We start from the raw sequence: 13,941 nt of genomic DNA on the forward strand, positions 1-13,941 counted from the left end.
TGCATGAAATCTGGTGGCTGCGGTTTTGGCATTTTTGTCACAAGTCTTTCCTTCACTGCAATTTTGCTTAATGCGTAAAAACTCTCCATAAGGTATACTGTTTTTCAGGCTTGTTGGGTGTGCTCCGGTAGCATGCAGTACTAAATTGGTGCTGGTTTCTTTGCAATGTAATTCAGTAGTAATTTCTCCTTCTAGTACCTTGATATTAATATCCAAGTATACAAACTCCTCTCTATGGTGCTGTTCTGTGAATCTTAGATTCTCGTTGTTTATGATGAGGAGTTTGAAGAATTCCAGCCATCCTACATCTGTGCCGTCCCATAAGAAAAACAGGTCATCTTGATATCTTCACCATAAATCACCATATTTGTATGGACAGCCATTGCATCTGAAGTGAATAGGTTTTCCTCTCATTTCCCCATAGATACATTTGCATACATGGGGGCTGCTGTGGTTCCCATTGCTGTGCCACACAATTGATTGTCGAACTCCAAATCGAACACAAAGGAGTTGTGTCTAAGGCAAAACAGTAACTTATCCAAGATCATTTGAGAATGTTCTCTATAACTAAGGGCTATTGTTGACAGATATCGTTTCATGGCCCTGATACGTTGTTGATTTGTGATACATGTGTACAATGAGACAACATCCAGGGTAATCAGTAGTATATATATGTGTCACTGAATTACTTATTAAAGACTGTGCTGTAAAGATGATTGGTGTCCATATCAAAACAATTTGCTGTAGTGCAAATGATTTTTGTACATGCACAAATGTCATTGGCATCTGTGCAATTGAATCAGCGCTGGTCAAATGAATCTGCACTGCTTTTTCAGCGTCTCTAGTGCAAGTCTACATGCGCAAGTGATTTTTTGGCCATGCAAAAATAAAAAAAGCATTTGCAGCCCCAACAATTTTTGGTAAGGAGGTGCCACATCTATCAATCTATCAATAAATTGAAGCAGTAGAGGGCGGGATTGGGGACCAAGATCAACCCAGGAAGTTGTTTTACCCCAATATATATATATTTGTGAGATGGGCCAAAACGTATATTTCATAAGACATTTTTCCATATACAATGATAAATAAGCAAGGACTAAACATGAAGGCCTAAAGATGCACCACAGCACAGCTTGGATAAGTCATAATCTAATGAAACTCCCACAAAAGCATGGCATGAGAAGAGCAAGGCATCATTGGGAAACCTGTGAAAACGTGACCAGGGGTTGTTTCTAGGGATTACCTTTTTCTGAAGGGTACCTGGAGGAATGAGCCAACATTAGCGAGGTCAGTAGCGGTGGCCATCATGCATTAGAAAATCATGGGATTGCAACCGCGTGGCCATCTTGTGTGAAGCAGGGTGCATGAAGCATTGGTGCCTGAACTAGCTTGGTTCTTTTCCATTGCAGTGATTGCATGGTCAAACAAGATCACATGGCGTCTGTCTGGGGCACCAATGTGTCAGAGAGCAAATGGACTACGAACACAGCTCTGTTGAAGTTCAGTTTTGGGCATGACTGTGAGGTATTTAAGCAGCTTGGATACAAGATCAACGCATGTCACATAAGGCATACCGTCAACATCGGGTCACCTATTAGAGCCGGCCCCCGGCATATCAATAAATTAATTGATTGCACTTACCAAATTGTCCAGCCAGGGCAAGTGAGAGTTAACCAGCTAACCAGTAGGTGTAGTTGCATACTGACTGGGTTGTGATAATTTTGGTAAAGGTAATAATGGACACGGAAAAGAAACTGTAATTTTGGAATGCAGTTCCCAGCACTGAAGTAAATGTGCTCCTTGCAGCCTTCTGGGGGTCAGTGCTGGCAGTTGCAGTTACCATGCTGGTGCTAAAAAGCACTCACCCATCCAGTAGGTACCCTGGGCCAGCTCTGGGCAGTAACAATCTACAATCTGCTCCCTCTGGTTCCCTCGGGAACATTGCGTAGGGTCTTGGAGGACAGTGTAATCAGCATCACATAGGGTAAAAAGAAACACCCTTGCAGTGCAAGTTCCGCCCACAGTACTGGGGAACATAGAATGGCCCATACCTGTGTATTTCTCTGGGTGGTGGCAATCGCAGGCATCCCCACCCCACATTTTGCAGGGATGGCACTTCATTCCGTGTTATGCCTCTGTGGATCACATGGTCCTCCTCTGCATGCGGGTGTGGTAGATTCTAGTTGCATCTTTCAACTTTTACCCCACGTGGTGATAAAAACAGTCTGGATCATAATCACAAGCACAATCACTCCTCCGGCGCTAAACGAGTGGGTGGAGGTGCAGCATGCATGGGCAAAGAAAAATAGTCCCCAGCCTTATCTTTCCTTAAGACTCCAGACAAAATACTGCTTTAGTCGACCTAGGAGTCACAACTGCTATTCAACGTGAGGGTGCCCTTCCACCTGGGCAATGTCCACCTGGCATTCAAGTGCTTGATAATGCCACAAGGCGACATGAAGAATGCTACAAAGCACCCAAATAAATGCAAACTCAATTATAAATAAACACTCCACTCTATAGGAAGCATCATTGGTTGTAGGAGTGGGCCAAGGGCAGAGGTACACTGCCCATTTGGGGCATTTAGGGCAGGGCTTGTCGACCCAACAAACAATATAATCCATTTAGTTATATGCGATTTCATCACCGGGAAAAAAACATTGAGGGGTACTCGATATTTTTTTTAACCCACTAAACACCCTTCCCAACTTATTTTAGGACTCTTGAAATTATATAAACAAACTCCAGTCCAAGAATATTTGGGGAAAGTGTTGTATAGAATATTTGGGGAACGTGTTGGATAGTGGGTTAAAAAAAAATATAGAGTGCCCCTCAATCTTTTTTTCAGCGATAAATCACTGCATACCCTCCATTTGAGTGTTCAGAATGACAAAACAAATATGCAATTCTTAGATTCATTATCGAGATGCAGGAAAAATAGACTATATGGTATTGTTCAGTATGTCAAGCAGCCCAACTGCTGTCACAAGTGAGATCCCGGGGGACACTTAGATGGCTAGGGTTCTACCCACCAAAGGAGCCTTCTTTCAGGGTTATATTGCTGTGTGAGTGCAGAGGGCAGCCTGATCAGTTGTATTCATAGACGTGAGGCTTTCAAAGCTTACTTGAAATTAGAATTAATCAACAAAAAATATGGAAACGGATTAATAATAATCAGCTCAAAATTAATGGAAATTTATAATAAATAAACCATACTAACTTACAATTCCTTACCCACATTTTCTGGCGGTAAACCATAGCGAATTAATGTTTTAAGTGATTCTTTAGCGATATGCACAAGTCACATCCCATCTACCAATGGAATAAGGCAATTAACTCACAACCACATATTTGGCCTCATTACAAGCATGGCGGGGTGTTAACAATGGTGTAAAGGGATTTACTTCCCTATTCACCACAAAAAGTAATATTCCCACATCAGGGGTCCATGGCTGTAGGCTTTTCCTCTGGAATATTCAGGGTTTGCCACTGCTGCGATTACTGCTTTCAGTAAAACTGCTTAACCCCTATGGAGTGCCATGGGACTCCACAATGGAAAATAACACCCCCGGTTCTGCGGTTGCAATCCCATTGCCAATGGCAGTAACAGTACTGGGTTTGTTAGCTTTACCCTGGGTAAATCCAACAAACACATAATGGCGAACATGATCTGCCTACTCCTGATACTCAAGAAGGTTCATCCATCTCGAATCTGACCCAAACCTTGTTTAAGAGCCCTACATCTTATGGGACGTTCGGGAGAAGTTTGGTCATATTTGGGCTGATTCAGGGAAAAGGACAAACACAAAATAACTTTAAAGGGTTCAAGAAGGGAGAGAAAGGTTGGGGCGGAGGGGATGGTGAGGCTGTGCAATGGAGCAAGCAAGAGGAAATTGAGTCCTGTGTACCTATGAAAGTTATCCAAACTGGAAAGCACATTCAGCTCTGCAGTAAGATATACCTGGAGATGGATGCAGGGCACAACCTTTCATCCTTCTTAAGTTCCTCATATTAGTAAAGTTGAAGTGGGGAATGATAAGATTGCATGTCAGACCAGCAGAGGCAGCCGTGACAGCCATTCCTGGGTCTGCTTTTCATCATTTAGAGGTCGCCTCATTGTGTGTTATTGAGGTATATAATATTATAATATAGGGACGTCATAGCATTCATGCTTCTCTGAAAAGCCTACTGGTTTGGAAAGAGTCGGTCATGCATTGGGGGCTCCTTAAGTCTCATCATGCAGAGTTTGCAACCATAAGAACTACCAAGGTAAATTATTTAGTAATAGCAAGAGTTGATGGCTGCAGGCGAATGACCTCAGAAAGTCTAGTAGGGTTGAGCCAGAGTCTGCCACATGTCAAGCGTTCATGATGTAGATTCTGACATTATTTAAAGGATTAGCATTTAGTCAGGTAGGACTGCAATATTATAAGCTTCATACCTAGGAGAAACACATAACATATTTCTACTATAAGAGACCCTATGGTGCGGGGAGCACCAGACATGCCCCTGACACTAATGCATGCAATGGGGCTGGCCCGTGCATCCTTTGTGTTGCAGCAGAGCCCCCTGGAAATGTGCAGGCCTCCTTCATGTATAGGATGACCTGTGCCTTTCTCAAAGTAATGCAATAAATTAAAAATGCATGTCCTGCCTATTTTTATTTGCATTCCTTTATTTGTGATTTTGGCTAAGTGTTGTTTTTTAAAGATTACATTTGTTTGTAAGCTGAAAAAAGATTTCATTTTAGTTTCAATATTAAAGAAACAGCCATGTTCAAGCCATTAGTCACTTTGCTTTCTTTGAGAGATTCCATGGCAGGAAGGAGTCTGAACCTCTGGCCTTTCCATTAATTTTATACTATGTTTGCTTTGAACAGGTGCTAGCAGAAAAAGGTCTGCCATCTTTAGCCCAGTATTTACAGAAATATTTCATCAGCATGAATTGTCCTAAGCTTAACCCAAACCTGTCAACACAATTCCTTCCAATGTAGCCGCACCTGAATCCTCCGATTACAATGAAAATTGAGTGATTCAGTGGTGAAACAAAATGTGTCCAGGCTGAATCATGAGGCCCCGTGCAATGTATTCTGTATGAGTTAGTACATACTGGGTAACCCTGGAGATATAGAGCCCGATACCCACAAAACTAATGTCAGTAACTCTGACTAACTCTTGCCTTAATCCTAAAGAGTACTAATTGATTCACAAGGACATTTCTATAAGTCACACTTACTCATGACTTGCTAGTCAAATGAAACCTTACTACTAGCAGTCCTTACTTATGACTTGTAAGTTAGGAGTACGCTAGTGTTATTCATAGAAACGTCTTTGAGAATCGGCCCCTTTGGTGTTGCAATCAATATTCTGCCATGAATGACATTTGCAGAGTAATAGGATGGAACCACACCTCATTTAAAACATACTAATTCGACTCCAGCTTTTTAGCCAATGCTGCTTTGCATTCTGGACCATTTTACTTTTGTTTTTTCACATTTATTGTGCCGTCATCCCCATGCGACACTATAGTTTTGTGTATATGTTGGCTTAAAAGCCGAGATTGGCTAAATGTGTCACATTTGACACACGTCAACTAAGAACCTAAGGGAGACCTTTTTACTATGTAAAGCGGGTGCTTGAGCAATTAAGTTAAGAAGAACTTGAAATGACGAGGGGCATGGATGGCAATCAAACACAAAAATCCAAATAATGCAGGAAAATAAAAGAAAGGGGTCTTACCACCTACCTGGGGGGCTCTGGAGGAACAAGGGCTGTTGGAGGCCGAGGACCCCAAGCTGACATTGGGGTTCATGCTCCGCTCTCGCTCGTCTTGGTAAATACGGTCCCTCTCTGCCTCGGGCAGATTCAGGAAATTCTGCATGGCCCTTAGGTTTACCAGGAGGGACTGGGAGGCAGTGCGCGGGTCTTCTTCCTTACGCAGAATTTCCGACAGCAGCCCCTGGTTCGAAAATTAAAAAAAAAAAAAAAGCCAAGTCAAGTTTTTTTTTTTTTTTTTTTAATTTGTTGGGGTGCTGGAAGTATCTAAGCTGCGATTTTTCTAGTTTGGCCCTGTGTGTGGGGGGGAGCGAGAGAATGTGTAGCGGGTATAGAACATTTGTGCTTCAAAGCGGAATAGGAGTGAGTTTAGCACAATCTGCAGGAAAAGAAGGAGGGGAGGAATGGAATATAGTCATTGCGATGCTTTGTCCTAAATATCCAGCAATGTCAATGACATGGTGAAGGAAAACATGGGGAACAAAGATCTGCCATAATGTGCTGTAGAAAAGACACATTACCCATGATCCTCCACATCAAACACAGCCGACTGAAGCCCCTCGCCCTTGAGTCAAGATTTTCAATTTGAGTAGGCAATTCTTGATAACAGAGTGCACGCGGCAGTTTGATGGGCAGATTATAATGGAAACCATACCCTTTTGATTGGACATTGCAGTGGGTGGACGTTCCTCAAGTTTCTTTTATTTCTTTAGAGAGAGCGAAATAGAAGAAATTGTAAATCCCCACAGAAAAGAAACATGCAGAAAGAGAATTATTAATTTTAACATTCATTAGAAATTAGAAGGTCGGCCGTTTCCAACTCACCCGTCAATTCTGTAAGGCACAATGCATTTAGCTACGATGTCTTTACATTTTGTGTTCTTATTTTCGATCAAGCAACAGTGGAAACTTTAATTTTTTAAGGTTCTGATTTTACTTTACGGAAGAACAACATAACTTATCATAGTGTATAAGGCAAACGGTGCAACCCTGATTTATTTGGGAAGGCTGGTAGCAGCTGGAACTTGGGCAGGTGGAGGGTAATGATTTAGAGATTCGCAGTCCACCCAGGAGAGTCGTGGACAGTCAATCAAAGATTTTAAGACCAGGAATGCATTTAATCAGATGATGTCTCGGAGCCAATCCAACAGGAACTATTAAATGTGAACTGATCAGAAAAAAAAACCTTTTGGGAGATCATTGCTTGTGTGTTTCTGTGGTAAGTGAACACGTGTGATGACTCTTAGCTTCAGTCCATGAGCTTGCAGATGTGCAAAGATTCTCTCTTTTTAAACTTACTGCAACATTCTTTTGAGAAAAAATATAACTTTTTTTAGATTCTATTCAATATACACTTTAGCTCACCTCTGGCACAGTTTGTCAGCATACTGTTTGCCCAAACTGTAAAACAAAATAACAGCGGCAACAAATGAAAGTGTCTGGTGCCAAGCGTCTTTTATGAAAATAAAGATTTTCATCTGATCATGAAATTAGTGAAAAAGTGAATAACCATGGAACAGATATTGAGGGAAATACTTAGTGGGGATATAATTGTCAAGTTCCCCAAAAATGATTACACCGGAAAATGACTTTCAATAATTTTGACTTAAGTTAGACCGAAGATGACAACATGCATTTAAATTAGCATGTTTGGGTCAGCTTCAAGAAAAGTCTACTGAGGCTGTCATCAATATTCTCCAATGTAATTAACGAGACTGAATACACCCTGAATTGAATTGAAGCAGAGTTAATCTTGATATGACCAAGTCTCACTACAATAACCCAGTTTTCAACAAGTAGAGTTGAGCAAGGGAGGGCAGGAACTTTGAGTTTGTAATCTTGAAGGAACTCTCAAACTTGTATTTGGTTCTACTAATATTACAGCTGAGAAGGAGGACAAATATCATGCGTATTTGTATATCTGAATTCAATTAAAGGTTTTCAGTAATTTTTCTTTAAATAGGCAATCCGTTTGCATGATTTCTCTTAGATTGGAATTCAATGATACGATTCATTCAATTCAAACATACGTTTATCACTTTGTTCGCAATCCCAAATGTTTTAACTAACCCCACATTTTGTGTTAGGTTTTATAATTATCAAAGTATTTTACAAACTTTTATAATGTTTTACTAAACTTATTTTAAAACACCTGAGTTACTTTTATAATTTTATAATATAAAATGCAATTATTAAAAAATCCTAACAAACATTTGCAACTTTTCACCTAATAAAGTTGTTTTCTTTTACCATTAATTAACTTTACTAACTTTTGAACAAGCAGTATCAGTGTTTTTATCCAAGAATATTTTGAAATCAAGAATTTACATCTGAGAAATTTGCTTTTTAGATGTGTATCCTTTCTATGTGCTCTGATTAAAATTTCTATTCAGGCAGTAAAATGCCTTTTGAATCTAAAGCGTCCTACTAGAAATTCCTATCGGGTCATAATTGCAATTTTCCAACTATAACAAAATGTAAAAAGATTTAGATTTCCCTTCTTTTTTTATTGACAGTAAACAGACGCGTTAGTCCTGTGTTACAATCTAATCTGCCTGAAAACTGTGAACCTGCAGTTGGGTCAAAGGTTTTATTGACGGCAATCACAAAAGCATTCAGAATGTAGGAATGTAGCAGAAATACTAGCTTTTGACTAATATTCATCTTTAAGCCCAATTTAGGAAGTAATATTGCATTATTTGATAATGCTGTGTCATTTATATAGCATGTTTGCCAAAGTGCAAGTACAGAGAACATATTTACTTACACTTATCAGCCAAACAAAGTTGGTACTGTGTTGAGCCAGAAGAAGGACACAGTTAGAGAACATGATCTACACTTATTTATTAAAATAAAGATAAAAGGGCTAACTTTCCCTATGACTCTGGCTGGTGCCTGCCTACTTTGTAACTAAGGTGCTTGTCTGTCAGTCACAAAGGTCCAAAAGGAAAAAGTCTGATGTCCAAAAACTACCCTAACTGACCCTACCACTATGCAAACTAACTTATAGGTGGAAAAGTATTCCTTTCTCCTGAGGGTACTTCTAGTACCAGTCTATCGGATTCTTCACTAGTAGGAATTCTAAAAATTGTCTCTTTGGATGCTTTGCATCAGTCTCTGTAACTTGGACATTTCATCTTAAAAGGTTGATTTTTGCTGCTGCAGTGCCTTGCATCTGCTCCCCCTTCCGCTTGTCCCTGCTTCCTGGTTCCTTTCCCCTGCTCCCTCCTTCCCACCCACATGCTCCCATTGGTCAGCAGGCCTGTCTTCAGTGATGGTCTACACCCTGCCTGGCGCTGTTCACCATTCTTGCCATCCGAGGCTGGGGTGAGTTGCCCTCGTCTCTCTGAGGCACTTTGACATTTCATTTAAAAAAAATAATGTTCAACACCACAGTGCCTTGCACCCACTCCCCACTCCCCTTCTACCCACTTCCTGGTTTGTTTCACCTCCTCCCTCCTTGCTGCCCACTGCCCTCCCATTGGACAGCAGGCCCTTATTAGACAACCTTGTTAGACAGCCCCTGCCATGGCAGCCCACTCTGCTAAGGGCCCGAGGCAAAGGGCAGCTCCCACTGTTTCAGCTCCAGAGGGTATTTGCCGGTGTTTGCCGGGGGAGCATGCAGCGCAGCTATCAGCCAGCAGCAACTGTCATGGTAACAAAGGTGGGCAGGGGGAACAGCCATTACTGCTCCCCATCTTACTGTTCCTCCTCTCTTATTACTTCTAGGTAATTTCTTGCAGTCTGGTATACATCACAGTTGTTGTTATCCATATCTTGCACTAGGTTAACTATCGTAATTAAATGTGGGGCCTTCCCCTCTTTCTAGGAAAGTCTAACCTGGGTGTTTTGCATTGCTGTTGTGTTTAAAAAATTAGGCCTTTTTCGCTCTTTCTAGGAAAGTTGAATCTGGGTGTTTCGCTTTGCTGTTGTGTTTAAAAACTAGGCCCTTTTTCTGTCATTCTAGGAAAATCAAATCTGGGTGTTTGCATTGCGCATTATTCAATTTAACACCTGCCTTAACTTGCTCTGTCTCTGCGCATCCATTAGTCTTTCCCCTCCCACAGTCTCCGTACTTTGTATTTTGTGCCTCTCTAATGTTATTTGTGGCGATCTCTGTTGTCCCCCTCCCCCACTGTCTTCTGACCACACTGTTCCCTGTGTTCCTCTTGTGGTTTGTTACTTGCTTGTGCTTCTAGTGTGCTTTCCACTATGTGAACCCTCCCCTCCAGTGCATCCTGCACTGTACTGCTTTGGGTTGTTCTTATTTTCCTATCTCTTGTCACTCTCCTCTTTCCTCCTTGCACCCTCTATTGTGCTCTCAATTTCTCGCATCTTCTCAAACTGCTACTCTATCTCCCATCCTATCACTCTCACTAAGTCTGGAAGGAAAAAGTTCAAGAAGGATATCCTGGTCTCCAACCCAGGCCTGCCCATAACTGATACCTTCTTCAGCGCTTCCTCCAGACAGTCTCTCACCAACATCCTCTTTGCCTTTCCCTCTCCAGGCCTATTGACCCCTCATATGGGCTCTGTTCTCTCTCCTTTCGCCTCCTCTCCCATTAATGGTGGCACCCGATGCAAGGTCCTCCTGTCCTTCTTCCACACCACCTTAGCCATCATTAATCTCTATAAAAATGGTACCGTCATGGTCCAGGGCTCTCAGCCCAATCTCCTCCCTCTTGATAGGCATCTCCCATGTCTTATCAACTTCCACCCTTCTCCTGCTACTCCTTCTTCCTCCTCTCTTGCTCCTTTGCCATGTTGTTCCTCCTCCCCTGCCTCCTCTCTGGCACCCCCTCCTCCTCCTCTCTGGCCATTATGCCACCTTTGTCTACAGTGTCTGCCCACTCTCAGCCCCCTCTGCCACTTCCACTGGGTGTACCTCACTCTTGCTCCCCACCATGGAAGTCTTTCAAAAGTGGCTGCCTGCTCCACGCAGCTACTCTCAACTCTTGCTCTGCTGTCAAATACTCCTCTGATCTGCCACCTCCTCGAAGACCTTGACCTTGATGTCCTTGCTCTCACCAAGATGGTTCATGGCAAGCTCTGTCACAAGTTTTGACACTCTCCTCCTGGAGGGCTACAAGATCCAATCCGAGCCCAGAACCAATCGGCCTGGGGGGGTGGAGTGGCCCTGATCTTTCCTGAATGTGTTTCTGAATCTGTCATTCCCACCAGGCCTATTTCTCCTTTGAATGCCTGGTCTGCAGGCTATCTATCTCTCCTGGCCTCTCTCTAACTGTGGCCACCATCTACAGGACACCTGGCCAGATCGCACTCTTCCTCTCTGAATGGGCGGACCTCGCATCTTCTCTTCTCTTCTTGTCTCTTTCTCTCAACTCCTCTTCCTTGCCGATCTCAACATCCACCAGGATGCCTCTGACCCCACCTCTGGGCTCTTCCGCAACCTTTGCGACACCCTCTCCTGTCCATATTACCCTCTGGTTCGACACATTCTGCCGAACACACCTTGGATGTTCTCATCTCCACAGACATCCCCCTCTCTAAACTGCTCACTACTCCTCTCTCTTGTATTGACCACTTTCTGCTCTGCTCCCACTTGAAGCTTCCTGTCCCCCATGCAAAGCCCACCCCAGCACTGCCACCTTCCTTCTCATTCATTCGGCCCATGACGTGAGTGTCAATGGCCACCTTTGCCTCCACTTTCTCTGCTCCTCCTCCTCCTGTGACTGACTCCAACTCTTACACAGCCCTCTTCAACCTGCATCTTTCCATCTCCAACCCTCTGGACATCCTTGCCCCCTTCATGAGGATCCCTCTGAAGCCTACTGCCAAGTGCAACTATTGATATGACTCTGACTTAGCCGCCCTGAAATGTGAGTGCAGGGTAGCTGAGCAGAAGTGGAGGGCATCGGGCGCCTCCTCTGACAAACTGGCCTACCACCTGCTCCAAAAGCAATACAGACTCTCTGCCTTCTTCAATAAGAAGATTCATGTTCAAGCCTGCGTCTCTGCGGCCTCTAACAAAAAGAACAGAGCTCTTTAAAATCTCAAAGGAGCTGGTCAATCCTACTGCAGTCTCCATTTCTCCTGTTCACTCCCAGGTTCACTACTCGGCTCTGCCCTCTCATTTCACCACTAACACCCATGACATCCTGTCCTTGCTTTCCTCTTCCCCTCTCTCTCCCTCTACCTCTCGGCCCCCCTTTGGCCACCTCCCCTCCTCCTCTCCTTCTTTCCTCCCTCTCTCCGATAAAACCTGATTATGTTTCTAGACAAGTCTGATCTATGAAAGTTCTTTCCAAATAGGTGCTCCCCAGCTCTTACAGAATATCAAGTACCACATTGCTTCCCTTGCTCCAACTTTGGTCAATTTCTGTAATCACTCTTTTGCCACTGGATCTTTCCCCTCTCTCCTCAAGCACTCCCTTGTGCACCCTCTTCTAAAAAAAAACTTCTGCCGATCCTTCCTGCCCGGCAAACTATCGCCCGATCAGCATCACTCCTTTCCTGGGCAAACGCCTGGAAAAGCTGACTATTTCCCAGTTTATCCTCCACACTGAATCTGTTGGTTGTCTCCATGACCATCAGTCTGGCTTCAGAGCATTGTGAGGCATGGAAACTGCTCTTCTGAACAGCCGTGAAGATCTGCTCTCTAACCTAGACTCCAGTTCACCCGTGGTCCTCATCCTCCTTGAACTTTCCTCTGCCTTTGACACGGTCAATCATGCCATCCTTATTAATCGGCTCTGTGAGAACCTGGGCATCAGAGATCAGGCTCTGGCGTAGCTGACCTCCTTCCGCTTGGATCGACCCTACCAGGTCCAACTTGGGTCCTTTCTCTCCACCAGCTCTCTCTCCACTTGCGGTGTCCCCCAAGGCTCTAGGCACTCACCCTGGCTCCTCAATGTCTACTTTGCCCCTTTTTTCCACCTGATTTCCACCTTTTATTCTAACTTACAGTGTTATGCGGATGACACAGTGCTCTCTTTCAGGCTTCCCTCAGCCTCCTCTCCTCCCTTGCTCATTCCTGACTTTCTAGCCATGATTCAGGAATGCTGCAAATCCAATGATCCTTGCCTCGACACCAGTAAGACTGAGATTCTTCTCATAGGAGCCCTGCTTCCGTTTCCCTCTCGCACTCTGGCAACCAACCTTGGGACCTCTACCCACTCCCTCCTCAGAGGCTAAAAACCTTGGGGTCATCCTCGACTCCACTCTCCGATTCTCTCCTCACATCACGGACCTTGCAAGAAGGCGCACTTCCAGCTGCACCTCTTCTGAGGTATTCTACCTATTCTCACCTTCCCCCAGAAGCTCACTTTCTCCAGAGCTCTGATTCTCTCCAGGCTGGACTACTGCAACAGCCTCTTTCTCAATCTTCCTAACTCTATTCTTCGCCCCCTTCAACTAACCCAGAACAGGACTGCAAGACTTATCCTTGGCCTCAAGCCCAGAGACCGCATCTCTCCAGCCATGAAATCTCTGCACTGGCTCCCGGTGGCCGCAAGTATCAAGTTCAAGACCCTTTGCATCATTCACAAGGCTTTCTGGGGCTGGGCCGGCACAATATCCAACTCTCTCTGCCTAAATACCTTCCTTCTAGAGCCCATTGCTCATCTACCTCTAACTCTCTGAGGATCAGATGCTTCTCCAAGCTGAGAGTGAGGGGTAGATCTTTTTCCTCTGCATGTGTCTCCTTCTGGAACGGCCTCCCTGCTCCTCTCAAATTTGAGCTGGACAACCTGAGGTTCCAGAAGCAGCTCAAGACCTTCATTTTCTCCTCTGTCTTCTCTCTCCCTCTTCCTTGCTAACCTTCCTGTCTGCCTGTCCTGACTGGTTGCCGGGTGTGACGAATCAACTTCCAGGGCACCAGTGGTCCATGAATGAATATCGGTTTCTAAACCATCAATCAGCCCCACACCTCTAGTACAGCAGAAGGGATCCAAGCAGATTGGCAACAAAAGCAATTTATAAACCTCCTTGTCCAATTTTGGTAACATGGACAGAATGGCAGGCTTATCTCTGCAAGGTTGTGGACCGTTGGCTACGTGGAACATAGCAAAAATACAATTAATACCCAAAGATAAAAGGGACGGTCCAGTCAAGGTTGTATAAAAATCTCTACTTTATTATTATTCAGCAGACAGTTCTAGCACATCAAAAGGAATGCAGAGGACAGAGAGTTTCAAGAAGGAAAAGG

The 13,941-nt window shown here is 43.9% G+C and overlaps 1 protein-coding gene across 3 annotated transcripts in view; it reads right to left on the reverse strand.

The window, feature by feature from the left end:
- SATB2 (SATB homeobox 2) overlaps positions 1-13,941 on the reverse strand; it is a 444,828-nt gene that overhangs the window by 192,319 nt on the left and 238,568 nt on the right. For 2 of the 3 annotated variants that reach the window (XM_069615807.1, XM_069615806.1), the window contains one exon: positions 5,746-5,958. The exons of the other annotated variant lie outside the window; for it this stretch is intronic. In XM_069615807.1, coding sequence (XP_069471908.1) covers positions 5,746-5,958 — 213 coding nt within the window. The remainder of the gene's footprint in view (positions 1-5,745; positions 5,959-13,941) is intronic. 3 annotated transcript variants of the gene reach the window in all.

Source organism: Ambystoma mexicanum, chromosome 9 (assembly GCF_040938575.1).
Source record: "Ambystoma mexicanum isolate Mex_15411 chromosome 9, UKY_AmexF1_1, whole genome shotgun sequence".
Lineage (NCBI taxonomy): Eukaryota > Metazoa > Chordata > Amphibia > Caudata > Ambystomatidae > Ambystoma > Ambystoma mexicanum.